The sequence below is a fragment of the Pavona decussata genome, unplaced genomic scaffold (genome assembly GCF_977016875.1).
Source record: "Pavona decussata unplaced genomic scaffold, jaPavDecu1.1 SCAFFOLD_26, whole genome shotgun sequence".
NCBI classification, from domain to species: domain Eukaryota; kingdom Metazoa; phylum Cnidaria; class Anthozoa; order Scleractinia; family Agariciidae; genus Pavona; species Pavona decussata.
In genome coordinates this window covers 2793863-2816685 of record NW_028145449.1, presented here as the reverse complement: position 1 = coordinate 2816685, position 22823 = coordinate 2793863, and the positions used below count along the sequence as shown (strand labels likewise).

Below are 22823 nucleotides of genomic sequence, written 5' to 3'. Positions count from 1 at the left end.
CATGTCACATTGACACTGTGTCACATTCTTGTGTCATTGGATACCTGTCTGTAACGTTGGACCCCCTCCCTCCTCCCCTAATTCAGACTGTATTTAATTTTTATAATGCAAGCTGTTTTGTCTCCATAATTTAAAGTAACCTTGCCAATTATTGACAATTTAAAAAAGGCTTCAATTTGTTGCTTTGTGTTTTTTGTTCCTTTAGCATAGTGATCAATCTTTCCTGTTTTACAATAAACTTCTAAATTTCTAATACTCACTTTAAAACTTTGTAAAACTGTTAGTGTTTTGTGGAACGAATTGGCTATTGCGTGGAACGAAACGACTTTTTTTAATGGAACGAAGTGACTTTGACTCGGAACGAAACGACCGGATACCCTCAGACATAGAATTAAGTTGAAGTGCATATGAAAAAAATGATAAATTTTTCAGTTAGTGACAGACATTAGAGACGTACCAGTACTTGAAAAAGAAAATCCAAGTTCTCCCAACATGAGTCGAACCCATGACCTTCCGATCACTAGTTGCATTGAGCATCCAAACTAGCAATCGGAAGGTCATAGGTTTGACTGATGTTTGGAGAACTTGGATTTTTTTTTTTCAGAGTATGCCTGTGTCACTGTCTCAAAAATAGATCTATCATTTATTGTAACATAGCACGCGTGCATCCTAATCTAATTCCTATTGGCGTCATCATGGTACATGGTACATACGCACGGCCGTGCGTCCATCCGATGACGTGTGCAAATCAGATGGGGGAAGCATGCCCGCGCCATGTTATAAAAAACTTTTTACAGAGAGACAACACCGTAAAAAATGTATAATTATAAGAGCTTGTCGAAGTTTAATGAAACGTTAAGATTAAACCAATATGAGAAACCACTTTCACTTATTATTATTACAGTATTATTTTTTTTTTTTCTGTACAGGGAATTTTGTAATTAATCAGGAACAAAACCTGTTTTCCAGGATTTACTTTATTTTCACAATGTTATAAAATAATTGGTTCAGGCTTTTAGCTGTGCGTATATTGAGTTATGAATGCACTTGGGAAGTTTGGAGAGCACTCAAGAAGCTAGAGTTGCTCTCGGCGCTTTACGCTTCTCTCGTGCTCTCCAAACTTCCCGCGTGCATCCATAACTCAATATACGCATGCTAAGCATGAACCAATTCTTAATTACCAAATAACATCACAGACGTAAACAGCACAATGAACTAATGAAAACTCAAAACAAATACCTGTAACCAGTGCCAAGCACGGGGAAATGCATGGAGCAAGTCGCGAGTGGTTTTGGTTTGGATAGTGTTACAAGTTTTGTTATCTAATATCAGAGTGCAGTAAAGCAAAGCTAAAACAAATGCAAATTACTTACTGGCACTCAATTGAAAACCTCTGCTATGACTCCATGAGTGATATAATACTTTTGTCACCAGTAAGGGCGATCATGACGGAGCCATAAAACAGTACATTAAAACCATTGGCCATCTGGAACCATCTTACGTCATTAGGAAGGTAAATTTAATTTTTGTTAATATGTAATAAATAAATTGTAATCGGACAAAACTGACTACTGTTCAGGGATAATCAAGCAAATAGTCAATTTCTATTATTTTGTCCATTGGTGCAAAGATTGAAATTGCAAGCCAGAAAAACTATCTCTACAGCCCATGGACAGCCCATTAACTGCTTGAAACTCTTAAAGCCCTCTTAAACGGTTTCAACATTTGCCTAACATTCGTTCAACAAAAGTTGAACAGATGTTGGGCAAATGTTGGATGATTGGAGTGTTCAAACGGCTTCAACACTATTCAACATTTTCGGGAACAAAGGAAATGTTGTATGGATGTTGAATGAAAGTTTAAACCGATTTAAATTTGATTCAACACGCTTTCAACAATCTTTCAACGTTTTTCCCCTTTTAACTGTGTTGGACGACCTGTTCAAATACCCCCACCATTTGTTTCAACAAAGTGTTGAACGCATGTTGAACCAAATGTTGAAACCTTTTGAACTGGCCTTTAACGTTGTGTTTCAAGCTGAAATTATTACATGTATCATGTATTTCCCAGGAAGTATACCATACATGAAAATAAGCCCCTTTAAAGTCCTTTAAACAAACATTAGTGGTGGGCACATGTATGATGGTTTGCTTACACAAATGTTGGGCTTAACTATTGTTAGATTAACCATACTTTCATGGCATTTTTCTAACATTTTCAGTTAAGTACAAATGTAGCTTCCTTCGTGGCAGTTGTTTAAATATACTGTCATAATGTACTTCTGTTTACCACATTTCCTTCAGTTGGTAAAGTGCCCTAGATGCTAATTTCAAATTGCAAAAGTTTGAATTTTAGACCATGTTTTGCCCCCAGTATTAAAATTGATGTAGAAGGGTTCAACCCTCAACTTATTAGAGAGATTTAGCATCGCGTTTACGTGAAACGGCAAACGTCACCTTGTCGTTTCACGTTTCACGTAAAATAGCGTGAACCTTTTGACTTAAGCTGGAATTTTGCGAGTTTCGATGAAGTTCTTTTTGCGATTCGCTGTGGTGAGTTCATGAAGAAAAGTGCGGTAAGGAGTGAGTTATGAAGGATTCTTAAACATGAAACTTAATTTGCCCTAGTTTGACTTGCCGGGAAAATTATTGGAGTTCTTGTTTTCAACAATTAACTACTTACATGTATAAGAAAAAAGGAAGAAATAGCCTGTTTTCACGTAGAGACGGCAACCGGCAAACGCGAAAAATGGCGGGAAAATCGTGGTCACGTGGTCCTTTTTTTCGCGTTTGTAACGCGATGCTAAATCACTCTTATACCTCTCTTTTCTTTGCAAAGGGATTGGTGGACCAAGAGGGTGTTTTTGTTGAGGGGAAATTGGGAGAGTACTTTTAAAATCGGAGGAAATTTAGAATCATTCCCATGGTACATGGGGCTGTGTGTAGTGAAGGTTTTAATCCAACAATTTTGGAGGTTTCTTTATTATTTTACAATTTTTGTTTTTAATTAGTTTCTTGATGCTCAAAGAATACACAACCTTACAGCGTATCTTCAGGTTAGTAGCACTCGGGGAACTGTCCATTTTGCCAACATTTTTGGTTGGAAATAATGGAAACTTTCCATGTGAATTGAAAACGGTTTTTCCATCTGGAAGAAAAGCCTTGTTGTCAGCCTCAAAGTAGCAGTCTTATTGGTAAATCAGAAAGCGTACATAGTGCGCAATGATGGCGTAAGAAGACAACAAAATGGAGGTGAAAATTGTGTACAGATGTAATGGTACATGTTATTTCCGATCCAGTCAGTTGGAATGGAAAATTTGGAGTACATGTACCTCGAAAGGCCTCCTGTTTGTTCCACGCATTAATTTGCGTTTACATAATTACAACTGGTTGAACCAGACATGTTGGAAAGCGCCAAAGGAAGCGCCCAAGGAGACGTCTCCAACTTATGAATCTTATATACAGCTGTACTGTGTTACTAAAGGGAAGCAGACTGTCATTGTTGTTAGGGAACTTAAGCCGCCGTCACACGTTGAAACTTTTACCTGACACTTGTGTGCAACGGCGCTGCGAAACAAGTTTCAGCAGGCGTTGCACCGTGTAACATAGTCGGTTTCGTGAAACTTTTTCGAACTTCCGTTGCGAGACAAGTTTCACGAAAAGTAGAACCGCTTTCTACTTATGCAACGGTTCGCAACGGTCGCAGTGGTGAAAAAACAAGAGTTTCACCGTGTAACACCACTTCGTGAAACTTGTTTCGCAGCGTCGTTGCAGACAAGTTTCACCTACAAGTTTCAATGTGTAACGGCGGCTTTTAGAAACGTCGAGGGCGCAAAACAACAGGTTTAATGAGGAAAAACAATTGCCCTGCACGTGCGTTTTAAATTTTGGTACATTTCTCTGCCGTCCTCTGCAAAACAGTCTGGAGCTTTAGCAACGACGACGGCGACAGCAGCGAAAACGTCACTGTTAAAATGGATTCGCGTTTTTTCAAACGTCGTCGCAATTATTCCAACTCGCTTTAAATGTCAAATGTAGGTGAAATTTCCTGGAGTTGAATTCTTGTAAACCGCACCCAAGTTTAGAAAGAGAAAGAAAAATTCTTCGTCGTGTGTTTACGTCCTCTATAAATCGTCCCATCAGGAAATTTCACGTCCTAGTCGTGCAGCGACGGCAAAGAAATGTACCAAAAGCGTAATGCACGTGCGGAGTTGTTGTTTTGATTTTTTGGCGTACTCGTTGCCGTTGCCGTCGTCGTTGCGTTTGCGTCGTTTGCGTGGTTGCGCCGCAAAACAACAGGTTTAATGAGGAAAAATAATCGCCTTGCAAGTGCGTTTTAAATTTTGGTAACATTTCCTTGTCGTCCTCTGCAAAACAGCAACGTAAAATGACCTAATTCAAGTTTTTTTGGGCAACGTGAACACACGACGGTAAATTTTCATTCTCTCTCTTAACTGGAACGCCACTCCTACCAATTTGGTTCCCGGGTAGTTAGCCATTTCTGTGCAAAATTAGTTGAAATAATCGCAAAGTAGCAGATAAAATGAAATTATATTTTGAAGTGATGTTCTCGTTGTTTAAGTAGGGAACTAAAGCAGCGACGACGTTAACGGCAACGTCACTTGACAGTGTAACTTTTTTCTTCATTTGTGCTGCTTCGCCATTATTTCAACTCGTTCAACTTCTACAGAAACGGCGAACTACCCAGGAACCAATTGGTAAGAGTGGCGTACAAGTTAAGAAAGAAAATGGAAAATTCACCGTCGTGTGTTCACGTTCTCCACAAAACCTTGAATTTGATCATTTCACGTTGTTGTTTTGCAGAGGACAGCGAAGAAATGTACCAAAACTTAAAACACACGTACAGAGCGATTGTTTTTGCTCACTTAAATCTATTGGTTTGCGGCGGCATCGTTGCTGTCGCCGTCGTCGTTGCTTAAGTTCCCTAGTCCCTTGCCGTTTCCTACACTCTGCGTGGCCTTAGCCACTTCCATGCAGTGCACATTCTGGAGTGTGGGTCTACGTACTAGCGTTCATGACCAGTTTGTATCTACACTTTCAGCAGTTTGACCTTCTTTAGCGGCGACTTATTGTGAGTGACTTGAATAGACCCTTCTCCAAAATAACGGCCGAAAATTCAAGTAGGTTAAAATTAAAACGTATACCAGCACTAGAAAGAGCACTTTACTTTAGTAACCCTGAAAAGTTTCAGCATGTCAGGTGTAATATCAGCTGAGAAAATGTAAGTTGAAAAATGAAAAATTTACAGACGTTTGTATGACTGGGGGTATGACGTATACTCCCAGTCATACAAACGTCTGTAAATTTGTCAAATTTCATCTTACATTTCCTAAGCTGATATAACACCTTATATTATATACTGAAACTTTGCAAGGTTACTAAAGTAAAGGTGCTCTTTCCAGTGCTGGTATCAGTCATTCATTCGGTTCAATTATTTGTTGCCGCCATTTTGGAGAAGAGTCTATTGGCAAACATGTACAGTTGTATATTAACTTTATTCTAATCATTTTGTTTTCTCATTAATTTCTTAGGCCCTTCATAAACAGGGACTAGCCAACACCGATCATACCACTCTGCTACTCAACTGTTATACCAAGCTCAAGGATGTGTCCATGTTGGATGAGTTTATCATGGTACATACCTTTACCCACAAAAGACTCTCAAGCTGTTAAAAGCAGTATAAATCCACCTCATGAATACATTTTGCAAGCAATAGAAGACGTATTCCTTGTTTCTGGTTTTCATTTTCAGAAAATTAATGGACCTTGGAATCAATTTGGTTTCTTTAGTAGCATTTAGCAGTATCCGTGGGTGTTTGTCAAAGCGAGCGAACCAAAAGCGGAGGAAAAAAACCTGAAGAAACCGATCGCTCTGTAATAAATAAAAGATCCCATGCCAAAAAAAAAATGAATCTTCACAAATCTATTGAAAACAAATTAAAGAAAAAATACGAAACACAAGGAAAAGACAATTGATAAAAAAAATTGTTAGGTGTTTACAAAATTATGTTTTGTTACTCTTCTCACCCCTCTGGTATTCCTACTGCAATTTGAAATGAAATGTTCATCACTGCATCCACTTCTTTGTAATGATGGTTAGGGTACCGCACAAGATTATTTTTGTAGCATTTATGGTAATGAATTATGATAATTTATTTTGGTTTTATTTCAGACCGATAGAGAATTAAACTTTGATGTTGAAACTGCAATAAAGGTAGCTAGTTGCATTGTAGGTTATGCTACACAGCCTTCAAATTTTGTTTTTAATGATAACTTTATTCTTTGATTTATACATGGTACGGACATTGATACATTGGACTAGCTCGCAAATAGCCAAGCTAATCTAGGCGGTCAGTCTGAAATATGCCCTAGTTTTAATACTGGAATGGTCTTTATAACTCAAAACATAGAAGGTACACGAACATCAGCCTCGATCCAAGGCCATATTGCGCCTGTTGAGCGAGCCGAGCTGTCTGTTTAGGGCTTGGGGCCAAGCGCAAAAGTGCGTCTTCCCAATCAGCTTAACGGGTGAAAATTTTCAGACGGTAGAATGTTCAGACACTGTTCTGTTTAGACGGAAAATTTTTTGGGCATTTTTTCATCCGAAAGTTTACTGATTAGTGCATCAAAGAGTCGAAGGTCATGCCATTAACTGATTAGCCATGGGTGATGGTTAATTTTACTTTTAATTTCAGGTTTGTCGCCAGGCAGGATACTTCAAACATGCTGTGTACTTGGCAGAGAAATATGATCAGCATGATTTGTAAGTACCACAAAGCACCTTCTTCCAAAAATAGCCCGAATTATTTTATCAGTATATTTATAGCAAGTGTATATAACCTAGCTCTATTTTTGTCTAGGTACCTAAAGATCCAACTTGAAGATCTCAAGGATTACCAAAGAGCTTTGTCATACATTGGAAGACTAGACTTCTACGAGGTACAGTATACTAAATAGAGCCGGCACCGTGATTGACTAGAGAGGGCCTTTTCAGTGCAGTCATGTCTACCTCTTCCGAAAGACGCTTTTGCAGTCGTAGATTAAAATCTACGAGACACTTGATGGAACAAGCCTAAGCACCTCTTCTCCTCTAGTCAAAGTTAAAAAAATAAATAAATATTAAACTAAAAACACGGTTTAACAAATCGACTGTAGTTTTCTGTGGTGTATTTAACAATTATTCCACGAGCGCGCGTTGGATATGAGATGACAGATAGCCAACGAGGCGCGTAGCGTTGGATATGAGATGACAGATAGCCAACGAGGCGCGTAGCGCCGAGTTGACTATAATCATCTCATATCCAACAAGCGTGAGTGGAATAATTGTTTAATAAAAACTGATTTCGCTTTGCAAGAACAATAAGAAGACAATTTAATGGTCTCTATTTCACGGGCATGGTATAATGGCCGCTACGCCAATCAAATCCGTGGATTTGCGTTATACAATGATCCAGCTTTTAATAAACTCTTATAGACCATAGAATTACGTCATAACATATTCAAACGTCAAGTGGAAACCGAGCTGCAGGCGAGTGGTGTCACTGCCAGGTTTTGGAAGAAGTACGAGCGAGCGGAATTGCCTTCATTTTCCGTTGAGAAAGCGCGCGCGTTACATCTGACGTCATTTTTATTGTCTGTACTCGTATATACAATTAGCTGCGAGCCAATCAGTGCGCAGGAATTTGGACAGTTATTGTAAAATTTCGTTTGGCGCTCCCTGAAGTTTTGCCCTGTCAACTTTAGTAATCTTTTTGTTTGGGGATGTAGATACCTCGTGTTTTCAGAGTGCAGATTTAGTAACATTTTTAATTCATACATTTCGATCCATGTCCTCCTGGTGTCTGTATTGCTGCAGTTTTGAGTGTAGCCTAAAGATAGGGACACTGTGAAATTGAAAAGTCAACATAAGTTTGTGATGGCTTCATCACAATTGGACCGCAGACTGCTCCTAATTTAAACGAAAAACGTACTCGCTGAATCAAAACCCAATCGTAACTCATGAACATCACCTTTTACATCCTAAGGTTTTTGTATTAGTTTATTAAGTTTTTTCCTTCAAGAAAATTTGTCAACGCAATAGTTGGTTTAAATTTACAATTATTCACGTTATTAAAACCTGCATTTGTAAGGTTTTATTTGCAAAGCTGTCTGTGCCTTTGAAGTGGAGGAAAAGTAGGAGGAGACAGTAAACAATGTTTCCTACTTTTATTTCTTTCAGGCAGAGGATAATATGAAAAAATACGGCAAGAGCCTGGTGAATGCTGTTCCTGACGAAGCAACAAAGCTACTGAAAGTTCTGTGTACAGATTACAGACCTCAGCGAGTTCAAGAACGTGAGTTGGACATTTTAAGGCTTTTCATTTTCCTGTCTATGGCTTTTGTGTGGGAGATTTGGTGTAGAAATTGGCTATTTGCAAGTTGCTTTGAACCTCATTTTTAAAGCGAGGCTAAGTGCAAAGTTTTATTATGAAAAATAGTTTTTTTGCATATGATTGAAAACTAATTTTCATAATAAAAACTTTGCACTTAGCCTCGCTTCCATAATGAGGTTCAAAGCAACTCGGAAATGGCCTAGTGGCTGCTGGGGGCCCATTCCCCTTCGGAGGTTTTATAGGGTCGTTCTTCGTGAAGTGTACTGAGGAATAGTGGTGTAGTGGTTAGCCGTCAGACTTACGATCGGACCGTCGGAAGTTTGGAGTGTCTGTGGTTCGAGGCTAGGATGGTTTCTTCATTGCTGTGTTGTTTCCTTAGACAAGAAACTTTGCTCCACATTGTGTCTCTTTACCAAGGTGTATAAATGGATACCAGAGTCATACTGCTGGAGGTAACCCTGCGATGGACTAGCATCCCATCCAGGGGGGAGTAGCAATACTCCTAGTTGCTTCGTGCTACAGAAATCGGGTTAAGCTTTAGCCTTGTGGGCCACTTAGGCTTGCAGTGCGACGTTACTTTACCTTCTTAGTGAAAACGTGTCCAAGACATTTCAACTTCTAATACAAAACAAAAGCAAGCAATGCTACGTAAATGCAAACCAAAGGTTTTGAGTCCAAGCATTGCAGCAACCTGAGAAATTATTTAAAGTTGTTTTCTTTATTCCATATATTTGTTGTAAATAGCTTTCAATCAATCACAGTGTGTATTATCTGTAAAATGTTTCGTAAACTTTAGAAGTTTTCCTTGGGACCTAAACTGTTGTTCATTACAGCGATGAAAGGCCATTTTCTGTATTCAATTTACTTGTTGTAAATGGCTGTCAATCGATCACAGTGTGTATTATGTGTAAAACGTTTCATACACTTTAGAAGTTTTCCTTGGGACATAGACTGTTGTTCACACATAACACATCACACATCACCTTTATTTACCCTCGTAATTTTAAGAGTAGCTTATGCAGCTAATATCTCCGAGCATTTACCCACCCAACCATGAGAGTATGCACAGAAAGACGAGAAACTACGTCCCCTACTCTTTGCGAACAGTGAGTGATGCAAATATCTGAAGTAAAGAAACAGCTGACCAAACCCTACATGTAATTTCTCTCGAGATAAGATTCGTGAAATCGTTTTTGAAAAGAATTTTGATGGTGTTGCCCTGCAGACACAGCTTCTGGTTCTGTTTCTCCTGTGAGCGCTGGCGTTTTCCATTCCTTGGCAGCTGCCTTGGGTAAGCTTCACCATCCATTCATTCACACGCCTCCTATGCATGCGTTCTCCTTGCTCGTCACACCACTCTTGCTTTGAATGTTGCGTGACAAATGTTGCGTGATATACTGAGTGAAGATTGTTTTCGTGAGAAGTGTTGCACGGGAAATGTTACTTTACAAGACTGGACTGAACATGTTGCATGTTATTGCGTGACAAACATTTAAATGATGAGTGTCACATTTTGTGCTGAGTGACAACGGTTACATCTGGCGTGTTGCTTGATTTGCGTGCTAGATATCTTACGTGACATTAGCTCAAAGAATGTTTGTGACCCGGAGGCTAGTCATCCACCGTTCATCCACTTCTCATTTCACATCTCCTTCATTTTTCATGCATCATTGTACATCACATCTTCATCTTATGCTCTGTAGTCGAAGTGGAACTTCTGTCACATCATTTCTGTTCATTTTCATTTTTCCTTTATCCATGATCATCACACATATCAGATCGTTCACCAGTGATCTTCTCATGTCAAATCATTTGTTTGCTTTTTATTGTTCGTTTTTTGACCCTGAGTAATTCAGAATTAGGGTTAGTAAAATGATCTTTGAAGTCATACATTTAACAATTACCCTGCGAAATCGCGCGGAATATCGCTCGATACCTTACTCATAACCGACGACCTTTTATTGCAGAAAATCTTTAGACGATCTTTATTTTGCCATTTTTCCAGGATATCTGTTGACTACGGACACCATGACCATATTTGGGCAGTGTTGCAATAGTTGGTCACTCTGAATATTTAATATTTATTTTATTTGCTAACAGAGGTATGCATGTTTTTTAGATCCAGCAGCCTTAGAAGGAGAGAGAAAGATCCACAAAGCAAGAGCGGAGGAATTCATCCACATCTTTGTACACCAGAAGGCCAAACTGATTGAGTTCCTTGAACACATGGTGCAGGTAATCTACCACTCTTCATTTTACTGCTTTATTGCAGAATGAGACCACAAAATTAGACTTGCAAGGAACATCGAAAGATGTCATGAAATTTTAGATCTATTAAAGATCACGCGAAGAGCCAGAAAGATGTCACACGATTTCAGAAAAAAAGCGTCACGCAATTCACGGTTAAAACTTGTTCGAATGCCAAATCAACATCACACAATTCTGTAGTAAAGTTTAATTTGCACGACAATAAAAGATCCAGCAGTTGCCAGGCTGGAGATAACTGGTTTAACCTGTTGTTATTTTAATGTGTTTCCAGGTGCAGCCTCATTCATCCAACCTTGTGTACAACACTCTTCTTGAGCTTTACCTGAATGACGCGGCTCGTCAAAAGGATATAGAGGTACCTGGACGACTTGTGACTCTAATACCAAGTATCATTCTATGTCGAATGCAATTTTGGTTTTGCATCACTCCCCCCTGTGATTGGTTCACAAAATTCGCGCCACTTTGCCAACCAATGAGAAGCAAAACCAAGAGCAATCGTGTCTTGGTCGCACGCGTTTTCCCGCGCTTGGCGCCTGCTACATGTATTTCCTTCGAATTCTGATTGGTTCATTGCGCTGTTTGCGTCTTGTGATTGGCCAGAGTAATTACTCTAGTCTTGGTTTTACCCCACTCAATTGAACACCACTCTAATCGCTGCATTACATAAGTAAGTGACCCTTTTTCCACGTAACGACACAATGGAAAACTCAGAGAAGGTTATCAAATCCTTTCCCACACCTTCAGGATAAAAGTTGCGAAAGTTGTCTTTATTTTGCCTTCTTTGTACTGTTATAATCTTTTAAGGACGGTGCCTACTTTTGTTACTGCGCATACGTTCTGCGCATCTCAAGATACTCGGGTTTCCTATGGGTGTTGCCTATTAATACAAGGATATTTTTGCGCGGTTTAAAACTATGCAGAGAAAACAGAACTTAGCAAGTGCTCTTGGTATCCAAAATGAAAACTGGGAGTAACCATGTATTTTTCAGAGATAACAAGGCTTCAATTTGATAAAAAACGCCATACATTACTTTGTATTTTAGCCCTTTTTCAAAATTATTGTTTCTTAATTATCTCTAAAAAGTGCGTGGTTACCCACAATTCTCTTTTTGGATTCCAATAGCGCTTGCTCAGATCTGCTTTTCCTGCACAGTAATAAACCGTGTAAAAATACCTCTGTATTAGTAGGTATTCAGCAATGCGCAGACATCCTTCAACATTTATGATCTGAAACAAAGGTGTCTTCTGCTATATACCATTACAACGACGTCTTTCCTTTCAGGTAGAAAGTGTGACAAATGTTGCGTGTTGCGATAAGCGCTGAGTGTAATGTGAGGAGTGTTGCATCACAGTTGTTGCGTCTGAGTATTGTTGCGTGATGTGTTAGACGTGTCACGCAACAACCCCCAAGGATATCCGTGTTTAATTTTATAATAGACTGATTTGATTTCTGAGGCTTGCCAGAAAAGTAGTAATGGTACCATGCGTTATATTCTCTCCTTATCACGCTCTTCGTTTTATTTTTCCGTGACAGGCGCAAGTAGAGCATGAACGTAAAGCACTTGATTTGCTGACTAATTTAGAGGTATGGTTAATAGTAACGCTAGCAGACCTTTAAGGGAGGGGTTCACGGTTCTGCGCACGTCCATGAATCAAAATACTTGTCCGCCTTTGCTCGCTATGACTCAAGCCTGCTTAATTTAATTCGTTGTTTATGAACCATCCGGAAAGCAATTGGTAACTCGGGTGGTAATTTTTTCATATGATTGCGTTATTTCGCATGCAAATAACTGTAAACACATCAACCGTGGAATAAATCCTACGGGTCATTGCCAAATTCAATATCGACAATATGAGTACAATCCACTAACATTTTCTGTGAATTTTGGTCATCAGTCATTTTGCTTGGCCTAATTATAGAATGTGATTACTGAAGTACATGTGAGTGGGATTTTTAAGGCCATAAAGTTGAGAAGAAAGAGAAAAAAGCATTTAGATTCATGCACATGCGCTGAAATGTGAACCTCTCCCTTTAATTCAATCGATAACCAAAGTTATTTTGTTGTGATTATTTAATTATGCTGTGTTAATCTTATTCATCTGTCTATAGGCGCGTTATGATATAGACCACGCTCTTGTCCTGGCCCAGATGCACCACTTCAAAGCTGGGATCCTTTATCTTTACGAAAAAGCCAAACTGTAAGTACACAAAGGGTTTTTTCCTTTGATGTGGGGGTGGGGATAAAGTGTTTTTCCTTCAAGGGGAGGGAATGGTGGGTGACAACAAAGCTTTTGTCCACCCCCCCTTCCTAGTCGCGAGAGTGATGTTGTCTAACAGAGGTGTTCATCTGGTCTAGCTGCCCCTTTTCTTTTTCCTTTTGAAATAAATGGCGACTTGAGGGCGAAAACTATTTTTACTCCCTCTCATCTTTTAAGTACTGTATTGTCAGTCTGTTTCCCAAAAATTGGGTACATATTGTGAGGGGAAACTTCTCATGTCAGGTGTAAATATTTCCTAGAGGAGAGAAAGAGGGTTTATTTTAAGAAGTTCACGTTAGAATTAAACGTATGGCTACTCTTCCGTTTCCAGTTTTCCCGGCTGTGGTGTAGTCTGTCTGCTCGTCCGTCCGTCCGTCCATCGGTCGGTCGGTCAGTCAGTCAGTCACGTCTGTTTTATATTAATGAATGGATGGGACTGGACGTTAGCTAGCCAGGGCCTCTGGCTGCCGGTCTCAGTCCATTTAATTTCATCCACTCACCCTTTGACCACACCCATAAAATGTGCGATTTTAAAAATAACAAGGTGAATAGGCCAGACCACAACAACGGGGACTTCGTTCACGTTCTCTTTTTCAACATTGATTAGGGTTCTTTAACTCACATTGCTAATTGAGCATGTTCTGTTCTAAAACAGCTACCAGCAAATACTTCATTACCACATGGAGCAGAACGAGTACGGTCACGTGATCGACACGTGCAAGAAGTATGGGTGAGTTTGAGTCTATCTGACATTGGGCCGGGAAAATGAGAAGGATGGTTTCTCAAATATCCACTCTTTGAATCGGGAAGGTTTGGAGGCATATTTCGGTCAAGAGGCGTAGAAAGCTTTTTTAGTTTTTAAAGAGAAAAAACTTCGAGTCAGGGACATAGGAGACAGGTTTGCCCATCAGACTTATCTTATAATTACATCCTTTACATAACACTTTTTCCTAGAGGAATAGGACTCATTGAACTAGAATGAAAAGACTTTCTCTTTAGAGTAAAGTCAGTTATGAGCTTGCACTTTTATCGATACGATTGCGGCGGTTGTTGTCTCCTTTTGCATGTGTTTGTTCATTGTTTCTTGGTGTTCTTCAACAGGACTCTGGACACAAGTTTGTGGGTGCAAGCTCTCTCATACTTTGCTCGACGGGAAACAGATTGCAAGTCGCAGATAATGGAGGTGCTGTCTCATATCCTTTCATTATGTTCTGGAGTCTCGTTCACCCTTACAGGCAGCAAAGATTTAACTCATAAAACCGTACAAACTGTCCCTTACGAAGGGAAACACGTAGTCTCATACCGAGATCTTCTCACTGTTCGGGAGAGAACATCTGGTAAAATCCATTTTAAAGGGGAAGAATCACGCAAATTTGCTGTCATTTCAAAACCCAAAAATGTTTGTCTGTCAGCAGAAACAAAGGAATAATTGTCAAGTTTGTTATAAATTATTGCCCCAGTACAATAAAACTGTCGATTAGTGCCTCTGGTCAGAGACAGAGAAGGCCGGTATGGATTGAAACTTGAAAAAGTGTTAGGCTAATGTTTTTCAAGTTCTCGAATTTTTGTTTCCAAAATGCGCGAGAACAGATCACGAGCTGTTCCTTTCAAGAATATTGAGTTGATTTCTTTCTTCTCGTCATTCTAGAATTATTTGGCAGCTGATTGAAGGTCTTATTTTATCATTTTTAACGATAGATACCATAAACCCCATGATACTTCTCCTTTAAAGACCTCGTAATGCGTCGGGAATGCGACACATTACATGACTGCGTATGCTCAACATTTGCAGCATAAAAGACTTTGCTCGCACTTTGCTAACGAATGGGCCCTTTGTACCTCACGGTCACACGGTACAAAAAACACCTTGCTGGAGAGCAAGCTACGCACTGGGACATCCAAACAAAGAAAATTCAAATTTGACTGGATGAAGTCGCCTTGTTTTGGATGTCTCAGTGCGTAGCTTGCTCTCCAGTAAGGTGATTTTGTACCATGTGACCGTTAGCTGCAAAGGGCCCATTGCCTAAAATGGATTTTTAAGATCACTTTGTCGCTGTAAATGTCAGTAACATTTCACTTATCGTATTCGGAAAAGAGAATCAATGAGATCGAGTTTCTGGGAAAATAAGAAAACCACCACAAAGTTTTGTTGATAATTGCGCCGAAATCGCGGAAGGTCTCAACATCTGGGTACGAGATTAGCAAATCACGTAACCGCTGCAATACGTAAATATGTCTCCAGTCTCTTTCACAACGTCAAGTGCTAGGTCATATTTCCTTGACAGCAAGTCAAATATCGATCGTGGAAACCTCATGTCACCACTTCTCGTGCTACAAAATCTGGCACACAACTCTACAGCAACGCTGGCAGTGGTCAAGGTAACAAACACTTATCTGTAAATGCTAGAAAAGTAGGCGTATGGCACCCAGATAAGCTCCGAGGCCTTAGTTACCCTACTGCACACCAAAATATTCTAGATCCTTTCACGAAGCCCCAATATCAACACGTAGTTTCTTCTCACTATTTTCTTTGTATATTTCTCATGGTACAAGTTAGGAGAATTTGTTTAAATATCAAGACATGTCAGAAACTAATTGTAGGTGGTGGTCACTGTTGGGGTTTACTAATCCAGGGTCCGGTTGTTCAAAGTCCGATTAAGCTAATCCTGGGTTAACGTGAACTTTGATTCGAGTTTATTTACTAACCCATACGAATTCTTATAAAAGATTTTCGTCCGTCAGTTTTGCCTTAAACTTTTCTTTACCATTAGCGTAAAATTAGCCTTTCAAAACAGTCTTAACGAACGAGGTGAAAACCTCGGTTAAAATTTTAATCGTGGATTAGCGTTAATCGGCTTTCGAACAACCGGACCCAGGGTAATAACGATTAAATCTGATGGTGGTTAATAAGTTTGAAAAAAAGAGACTTCCAAAAGTCCCCACCCGTTGAAAGTACTTCCGTACCCTCCCCACCCCCTGAAGGAAGTAATGACCCCGGGAAAGAAACGATCTTAAACATAAGTGGCCTAGGTGTATAAGGGTATTTATGGGTATCGGTTGACTGACAGGGTAACCATATCAACGTCTAAAAATATATCAATATTAATTATTAGTCAAACCCTGATATAAGCGGAGATTTTGGTCGTTTGCCCACAATTTTTTCAGTCATAAGTCGGGAATCCACCCACTTTTGTGCTCTCATATGTATGTACACAGTAGACTGAAAAATGCCCTCGGAACAGTACTTCAACGATATTTTCTGACGAACCCCTTACGACTTTTAACGACTATATGTAACAATTATTGCGCAGAACTATGTTACCGTTTATTTTATTTTGTTACATGTTGTAAGTTTCCCGGGAACTAGGGTTCGTTACTTTTCGCGTATTTTTACATGAAGGCGTTTCAAATTCAAAACAAACACGGCGGCCAATGGACGAGGTCTTTCGATGAAACTAGTTTTGTGGTCGCATATGTGAATTGTGTGTTGAAAGTAAATGCTAATGAGGTTTTTCCTGATCAAGATTATGTTGAGCAATACTTGCTTGGCTTCGATAAACGGAATTTTACCGAGAACCCCTGTAATGCAGATTGTTAAGCAATTTGTTGGCCAGTGCCTTGTTCTTTCCCTTCCAAATAGAAGGATAAAGTGTACATAGGTCAACGAACCAGGAGTAACGATAATGTTTAGTGAAAAATAACTACCTATTAGAATTTCTTCTTATCATAATTAATATTTATTGAACATTATTCCCATTTAGGATTACATCATCCATCGACTACAGCTGGAAGACGAGGTCATCGCCAGCGTGAGTGAATTACTTTATAGTGGCGAGTTGAATATTTTTTGAAAGCACACTGTTAGACCTTTTATAAATATGAACCAACAACGTTGAACGCCACCGCATCGCCACAGGACGCCTTGCATGAGTTATCATAAAACTACTTCGGAGGAGGTAAATTTGTACCACGCGAAATCTCACATTTTTTCTGGGTATGGGCACAGGAACACCATGAGAGGATTGGAGTTTTGTTCTCCTTGCGTCAAATGCAAGAACGGCCGTGGGTCACATACCGTAGGAGGGAAGGCGGTCTCGCAACAATGCCTCAGTGACAAAGCGGGGTTCCCTTGAGTGCCAAGTTCTTGAGTGATGCCAACTTGTATATTTTCAGGATGAGCGCTATATTCGTCAGTATCGAGAAGAAACTGAGAAAATGCGGAAAGAGATCAAAGAATTAAAAACAAGGTGAGACCATAGGCACTTTACATTTTGTCAGAACTGGCCTACCAGACCGGTCAGTTCGTAAACGGAATGTACCAATTTGAAAGATAAGTTTTAAGCTCGTCCTTCGAATTTCTTCAAAATAGCGCGTACCATTTTCGGAGTGATTATTTTTCAAGATTTTGCAGCACCATCCCTTCAAAATGACGCATTTGATTTACAGGCTGGCCGATATGGCCGGCCAGTTCTGGCAAATGGAAAGCACTACACATGTTTATATCGCTGTGTTGGCTTCCCGCTTTTTAATACGCAAGCATTGTCGTTGTCGGTTTTCGCCGTCCAATCTGTTAGATCAGACACCTCTTCCATGCAAATCTGTGAGCCTGTAAACGAAGTTTGCTCACGGCTTGCAGGCTGCTCTCAGAATGGATCAAGGCAGTTTCTTTTAAGTGTTGGTTTGTCCAATCCTAGCAGCATGCAGGATGTTTGTCCCATGAACCTAGTTTAATGGCCTTAGCCCCCACAAGTCTCCTGTATCTCAGTGGTAGAGCATCCGAACTAGTAATCGGAAGGTCTTATGTTCGACTACTGATTTTCGCCTCCGGATTTTTTTTCCGAGTATGCCTGTGTCATTTATTGAAAAATACATCATTCCCAGTGTTGGTTTTGTTGCTCCAGTCAACTTTATAGTAAACATTTGAATGTAGCAAAGCAGTAAATTAGTGAGGATGGTCTTCTATTTGGAGAGACCGCTGACCAACTGACCGGGGGCTCAATGGTAATGCAAAGATGATCTAGAAACAGCACTCACGTGGCTTATTCTGAACTAGAAAGGAGGGTTACCTCCGTTTACAAAGGTGATTTTAATGCAGTTTTTGTTGCGATTTCAAGGTGATTTGATTTGATGCCACGAGCACACAGCGTATACATATGCATTGTAAGCATAAAAGCAGCCTCAAATCAAATCACCGTGGAATTTGCTATGTGAGCTGCACTTGACTATAGCATTCTCTGTTTCAGCGCGAAAATATTTCAAGGTGCAAAGTGCAGTGTGTGTTCCCGCCCTTTGGACCTTCCTGCCGTCCATTTCCTTTGTCAGCATTCATTTCACCAAATGTAAGTAAAGCACGTGTTGTACTCGTGCGTTGCACGTGATCGCCCAGTTAATCCTCAACCTTGAGAAGTGACTGTACCGCAAAAAGAACTAAAATCGTAAACCGCATCCAGATATCAAACTGAACGATCCAATATCGTAATGAGGAAAAGTCAATACCAGTTTTTCAAATCGATCCAATACAAGTACAATATTGACCAATATTTGTCAATGTTTTGGTATCTTTTACTCTACGTCTTTCTCCATGAATAATGTAGGTCATAGAGGATGAGTAAGTTACTGGGCTACGATACTCGGGTTGAGTCAGTGAAGTATCAACAGGGCTCGCAGAAACAGTTGAGTAGAAAGCTTTGCGCAAAATTTGCGCTGCATTGAAAACAAATTTCTTTGAACACAGTGGAAGAGGCGAATCTTTGTTTACAATGGTGAGCCTCGTAAGCAAACATTAGAAGAAACGACAAAACTAGCTTCTATTAAATGGTCTCCATGAATTGAAGGATTTTGGCAAACTTAGTATTTTCTGAATATTTGAGCGTGGTATGGTTTTGAGAAATAAGTGATTCTTGGTTCAAGATTTTACAAAGAATGTATGGTTTGGTGGCAAAGTAAATACATTGTTATAAAGTTCACAGTTTTGTAAAGCTAATATCAGAATATCAGAATATGCAACATACCACAGTAATATTTACACTGATTCACAATGACGGCAGCAAAGATTGTCCTATACACATAGCACTTCCTGATCCAAGAGATTTCTTGTGCAGAATCGAACCAATCGATGCTTCTCGTGTCGATATGTCTTAGAGAAACCTTAGTATCGATTATCTTGAATGTGTAAAATCGATACCCAACATTACCTTCTAATTGGATTTTTCGGATTGCAGTCCAAGGGAAGTGGTGAAAACTACTATTCTCGGACGGGACCCACCAAACCACAAAACAGATAGTGGTCTCTGCCTGCACCCTTCCCCGCCCCCCCTCCCTTCATCAACCTCAAATGATAGAGCCTTTATTGCATAGCCACCCCTCTATCCAGCACTAAAAAAATGACACTGAGATTCAAACCTTACTTTTCTTGTTTATCTAGCAATGCTGACTCCTGCTAATTGAATATTTGTGTCGACAATTTTAAAGCCAATAAAATTTTGTCGGTAATGTTCATGTGACAGGTAGTGTCTTCGATAACCCCCTACCCCAGACAAGGTGGCTCCTTTTCGAACAAACTTGTTATAACATAACAGAAAATTGGTTTAAAGGATTGAAGGATTGTGAGCCAAGAAGTTATGTATGCTAAAGCTAATCTCTTTGCCTCTGTTCCTTGTCAGCTGTTTTGAGGGTTATGCAGAAACAGACAATGAATGTCCAATATGTGCACCTGAGAACAGGTACAATTATATTGAGCTCGGTCTTTCTGTTTGTGTCATTACAAACGAAGCTTCTATGGCTGAACTAACCAACAGAAAGAGCTCTTCAGGGACCAGTTGTTCAAAGCCCGATAAAGCTAATGGGTTAACGTGAACTTTTAATCAAGTTTAATTCGTACTGAATAAAGATGTTTCCAAAACATTTTTGTACCTCAGTTTTAACGTAGACTTTTCTTTACCATCGCTCCAAAACTGTTATGCAAATTGCAACACGTTAGGATTGATTGCACAGACTTAAGCGTTACAATCATCTTGTAATCTTGTTTATGATAATAAGCATCCCCACAGGAAGGCAGTGTTCAGTCCATCCATTAGAATGACACACCTTGGGGCTCCCTCCAAAAGTTTGAAAGTTAGAATAAGCCTACGTGAATCAGGTTTTTGCTGTACGAGAGAAAAATATGAAAACGTTTAGGCGACAAGGTTTTGAATTTCTCTTACGAGTTTTTCACTCCTTATACAGGAAAGTACTTGACATCATACGACAACAGGAACAGGCGAAAGGTCTGCACGAGCAGTTCCACCACCAGGTGAGATAATGTCATCCTAGGGTGGGTGAGTGAGTGGGTTGGTGGATGAGTTGGTGGACAGGGTGGTGAGTGAGTGGATTGGTAGGTGGGTGGGTGGTTCCGTTCGTTTAATGAAAATTTTATACTTTATGTGCATAACCTTATGGGGCACAAAACACAAACTTTATAAAACAGAGATGGTGCACGATGAGACCATAGGAGGCACAAGACGATTTAGACCGCGAGCGTTCGTCTTTTGTTCTTCAGAGCCACGCGGGACGCGCGAAAAGTTGAAATTTTGCAAATTACTAGCAAAAAGGCCAGGCCACCAGTCGCTCATCCCACGCTCTGTCGCTAACATTTTCACTTCCGTTTTAGATTTCTTTTGTTAGGAGACTAGCCAATCAAATCCTGTGTCCCCAGAGCCTCCTTTCCCTCGTACGAAGGCCCCGCCGGCTAAGAGGGACAGGAGGCTCTGAGGAAGAGAATGAAGGGAAGCCTGGAAAAAAAATCAGCCTTGAACGGGATTCGAACCCATGACCTCTGCGATGCCGGTGTTAGCTCACTTGGTAGAGCACTGCACCGGCATCGCAGAAGTCATGGGTTCGAATCCCGTTCAAGGCTGAATTTTTTTCAGGCTTTCTTTTCTCAACTGCTAAAGTTGCGTACTAACTGCGAGGATCTTTCTTCTATTTAATCCTTCATCCGCAGTTCAAAATATATGTTACATATATTTACATTCATTTTGATAATTAGGATGGGAGACCTAGCAGAAAAGGCGCCCAGTCTCTTATCTTTTTTTCGCGCCTGTACCCTTTCCTGTATTGCTCATGTACTCAATAGGTTGTTGTCGTTGCAGCTTGAACGAGCATCGGATGGATTTTCTGTTGTGGCGGAGTATTACGGCCGTGGTGTTTTTAACAAGGTTGGTGTTAAGAAGTGCTTGGTAATTATTTAGGCCATTTCTGAGTTACTGTGAACCTCCTTATGAAAGCGAGGCGAAATGCAAAGTTTTTATTATGAAAATTAGGTCCATTCATATGCAAGCAAAACTAATCTCCAAATGAAAAGTTTGCACTTAGCCTCGCTTTCACAATGAGGTTCACAACAACTTGGAAATGGCCCATTAAGAAACTTTTTTATGGCATTGTAGCAATATTTCAGACAAGCATCTTCGGCTTAGCAAGAGTAAAAAGTGATGGTTATGCGTTCGTGATCAACATCTCATTTCTCCTTCCAGCACAAGGACATGATTAAACGAACAGATGATGGGAATAAAGCACCTGATCACTTAGGATAAATTGTTTTGTTCTTCAAACGTTTCCAATAGACCGTATTCGTATTCTCGGTATTGAACTGGAACTAGCTTGCACACGAGGCTTATGGGGGGAAATCTTTTCACATGCAAATAGTTTCTAATATATTCCCCCGCAAGAGCCTCCATTGCAAGCTCGATCCAGTTCAATACCGGGAATACGAATATGGTCTATTAGTACCACAAGCATAGAGACCAATTAGGAGAATTCCCATGTTGATACTGGAACTTGAAGTGTAAGAATGTATATAGACAGATGTGCTGTCCTAACAGCGAGCTCCCAGGGTGCGTACACTGTGAGGGACAAATTGTTGGTGCGTAGAAACGGCTTTTGAGCATAATGACTCAAGCCTAAAGGCTCGCGGAAAGGGCCAAAACTATCGCTATTAAATGGTTAAAAAAAAAGTGATATTTTGGTTCATTTTATGTGATCGGCTCTCTTTGCTCCTCTTTGGTGCGTAATTCGAGCGTATTACAACTGTCAATTCGGAAAAGGTTGTTCAAATGTGATACCTGTAATTGGACAGCTAAGCCGTGCGCCCGTTGAACAAGTACATGTACACTATTTTTTCCTCTACTGTTAGCAAAAATAGCTGAACATATCCCCCCACTAAAAAGGCTCGCGTAGACCTCAAAATCGTGAATTTTGTTACTGAAGGGATTAAGTGATAATTGCACTTCACGCTCGTACATGCAAATCGTCGACGTTACCCTTCGCGCTCTGCCGATTTCTGAATTCGGAATTGCACCCTACTCTAACCTAGCAATTACCGCTACCAATGTTAGGTGCGTTTCTGGAATTGGTATGCACCTGACATTAAAACTCTTTTATTAAACTCTGTCTCCTTTCTGTGTTCGTTCGCCAGGTAACACTAGTGACGGACCCCTCCCCTTCACGGGGTCTTTTGTCCCACGAAGCTGCTGCAGATCAGCGTGAAAGACTCTTAGAGAGCCCGCACAGCTAGCTGGGAAGACATGAACCATTGCCTGTGGCCAACAGTTGGACAATTGATGAATATTCATAGGAACTTGTTAACAATAAAAACCTTGCTGTCTAGTAGCTTAAGCTAAAGCCGTCAAAAGAGTTGCAGCTTACTTTTAAAAAAGCAAATAGGAATATTGCAATTTATTTTAATAGCAAATTAAATTGTTTAGCATATATTTTGTGGTGGGAATGTTAATCGGGTGTTTTTAATAATAAAAGTTTTTCATGTTTTAGTGAAAAATCTTGAATTCCTTGTGTCTGCTAGCCTTCTACGCTGTCGTTTTTATCGTTTTAAGGGAAGGCATATTGGAGGTGAGAGTAAATTAAATACGACT

At 40.0% G+C, this 22823-nt stretch overlaps 1 protein-coding gene across 2 annotated transcripts in view; it reads left to right on the top strand.

Moving 5' to 3' along the window:
* LOC146485530 (vacuolar protein sorting-associated protein 11 homolog) overlaps positions 1–22729 on the top strand; it is a 39616-nt gene extending 16887 nt beyond the window's left edge. The window contains exons 17-38 of one of the 2 annotated variants that reach the window (XM_085103428.1): positions 1435–1513; positions 3011–3055; positions 5552–5653; positions 6192–6233; positions 6715–6782; positions 6880–6958; positions 8238–8352; positions 9617–9682; positions 10511–10626; positions 10931–11014; positions 12194–12244; positions 12770–12858; positions 13574–13648; positions 14020–14116; positions 15217–15297; positions 16680–16727; positions 17092–17165; positions 18162–18257; positions 19581–19640; positions 20143–20209; positions 21048–21113; positions 22370–22729. In XM_085103428.1, the coding sequence (XP_084959554.1) occupies positions 1435–1513; positions 3011–3055; positions 5552–5653; positions 6192–6233; positions 6715–6782; positions 6880–6958; positions 8238–8352; positions 9617–9682; positions 10511–10626; positions 10931–11014; positions 12194–12244; positions 12770–12858; positions 13574–13648; positions 14020–14116; positions 15217–15297; positions 16680–16727; positions 17092–17165; positions 18162–18257; positions 19581–19640; positions 20143–20209; positions 21048–21113; positions 22370–22468 (1699 nt within the window). In that variant the 3' untranslated portion in view covers positions 22469–22729. The remainder of the gene's footprint in view (positions 1–1434; positions 1514–3010; positions 3056–5551; positions 5654–6191; positions 6234–6714; positions 6783–6879; positions 6959–8237; positions 8353–9616; positions 9683–10510; positions 10627–10930; positions 11015–12193; positions 12245–12769; positions 12859–13573; positions 13649–14019; positions 14117–15216; positions 15298–16679; positions 16728–17091; positions 17166–18161; positions 18258–19580; positions 19641–20142; positions 20210–21047; positions 21114–22369) is intronic. The other variant, XM_085103429.1, reaches the window with a different exon arrangement.
* The last annotated feature ends 94 nt before the right edge of the window (positions 22730–22823 follow it).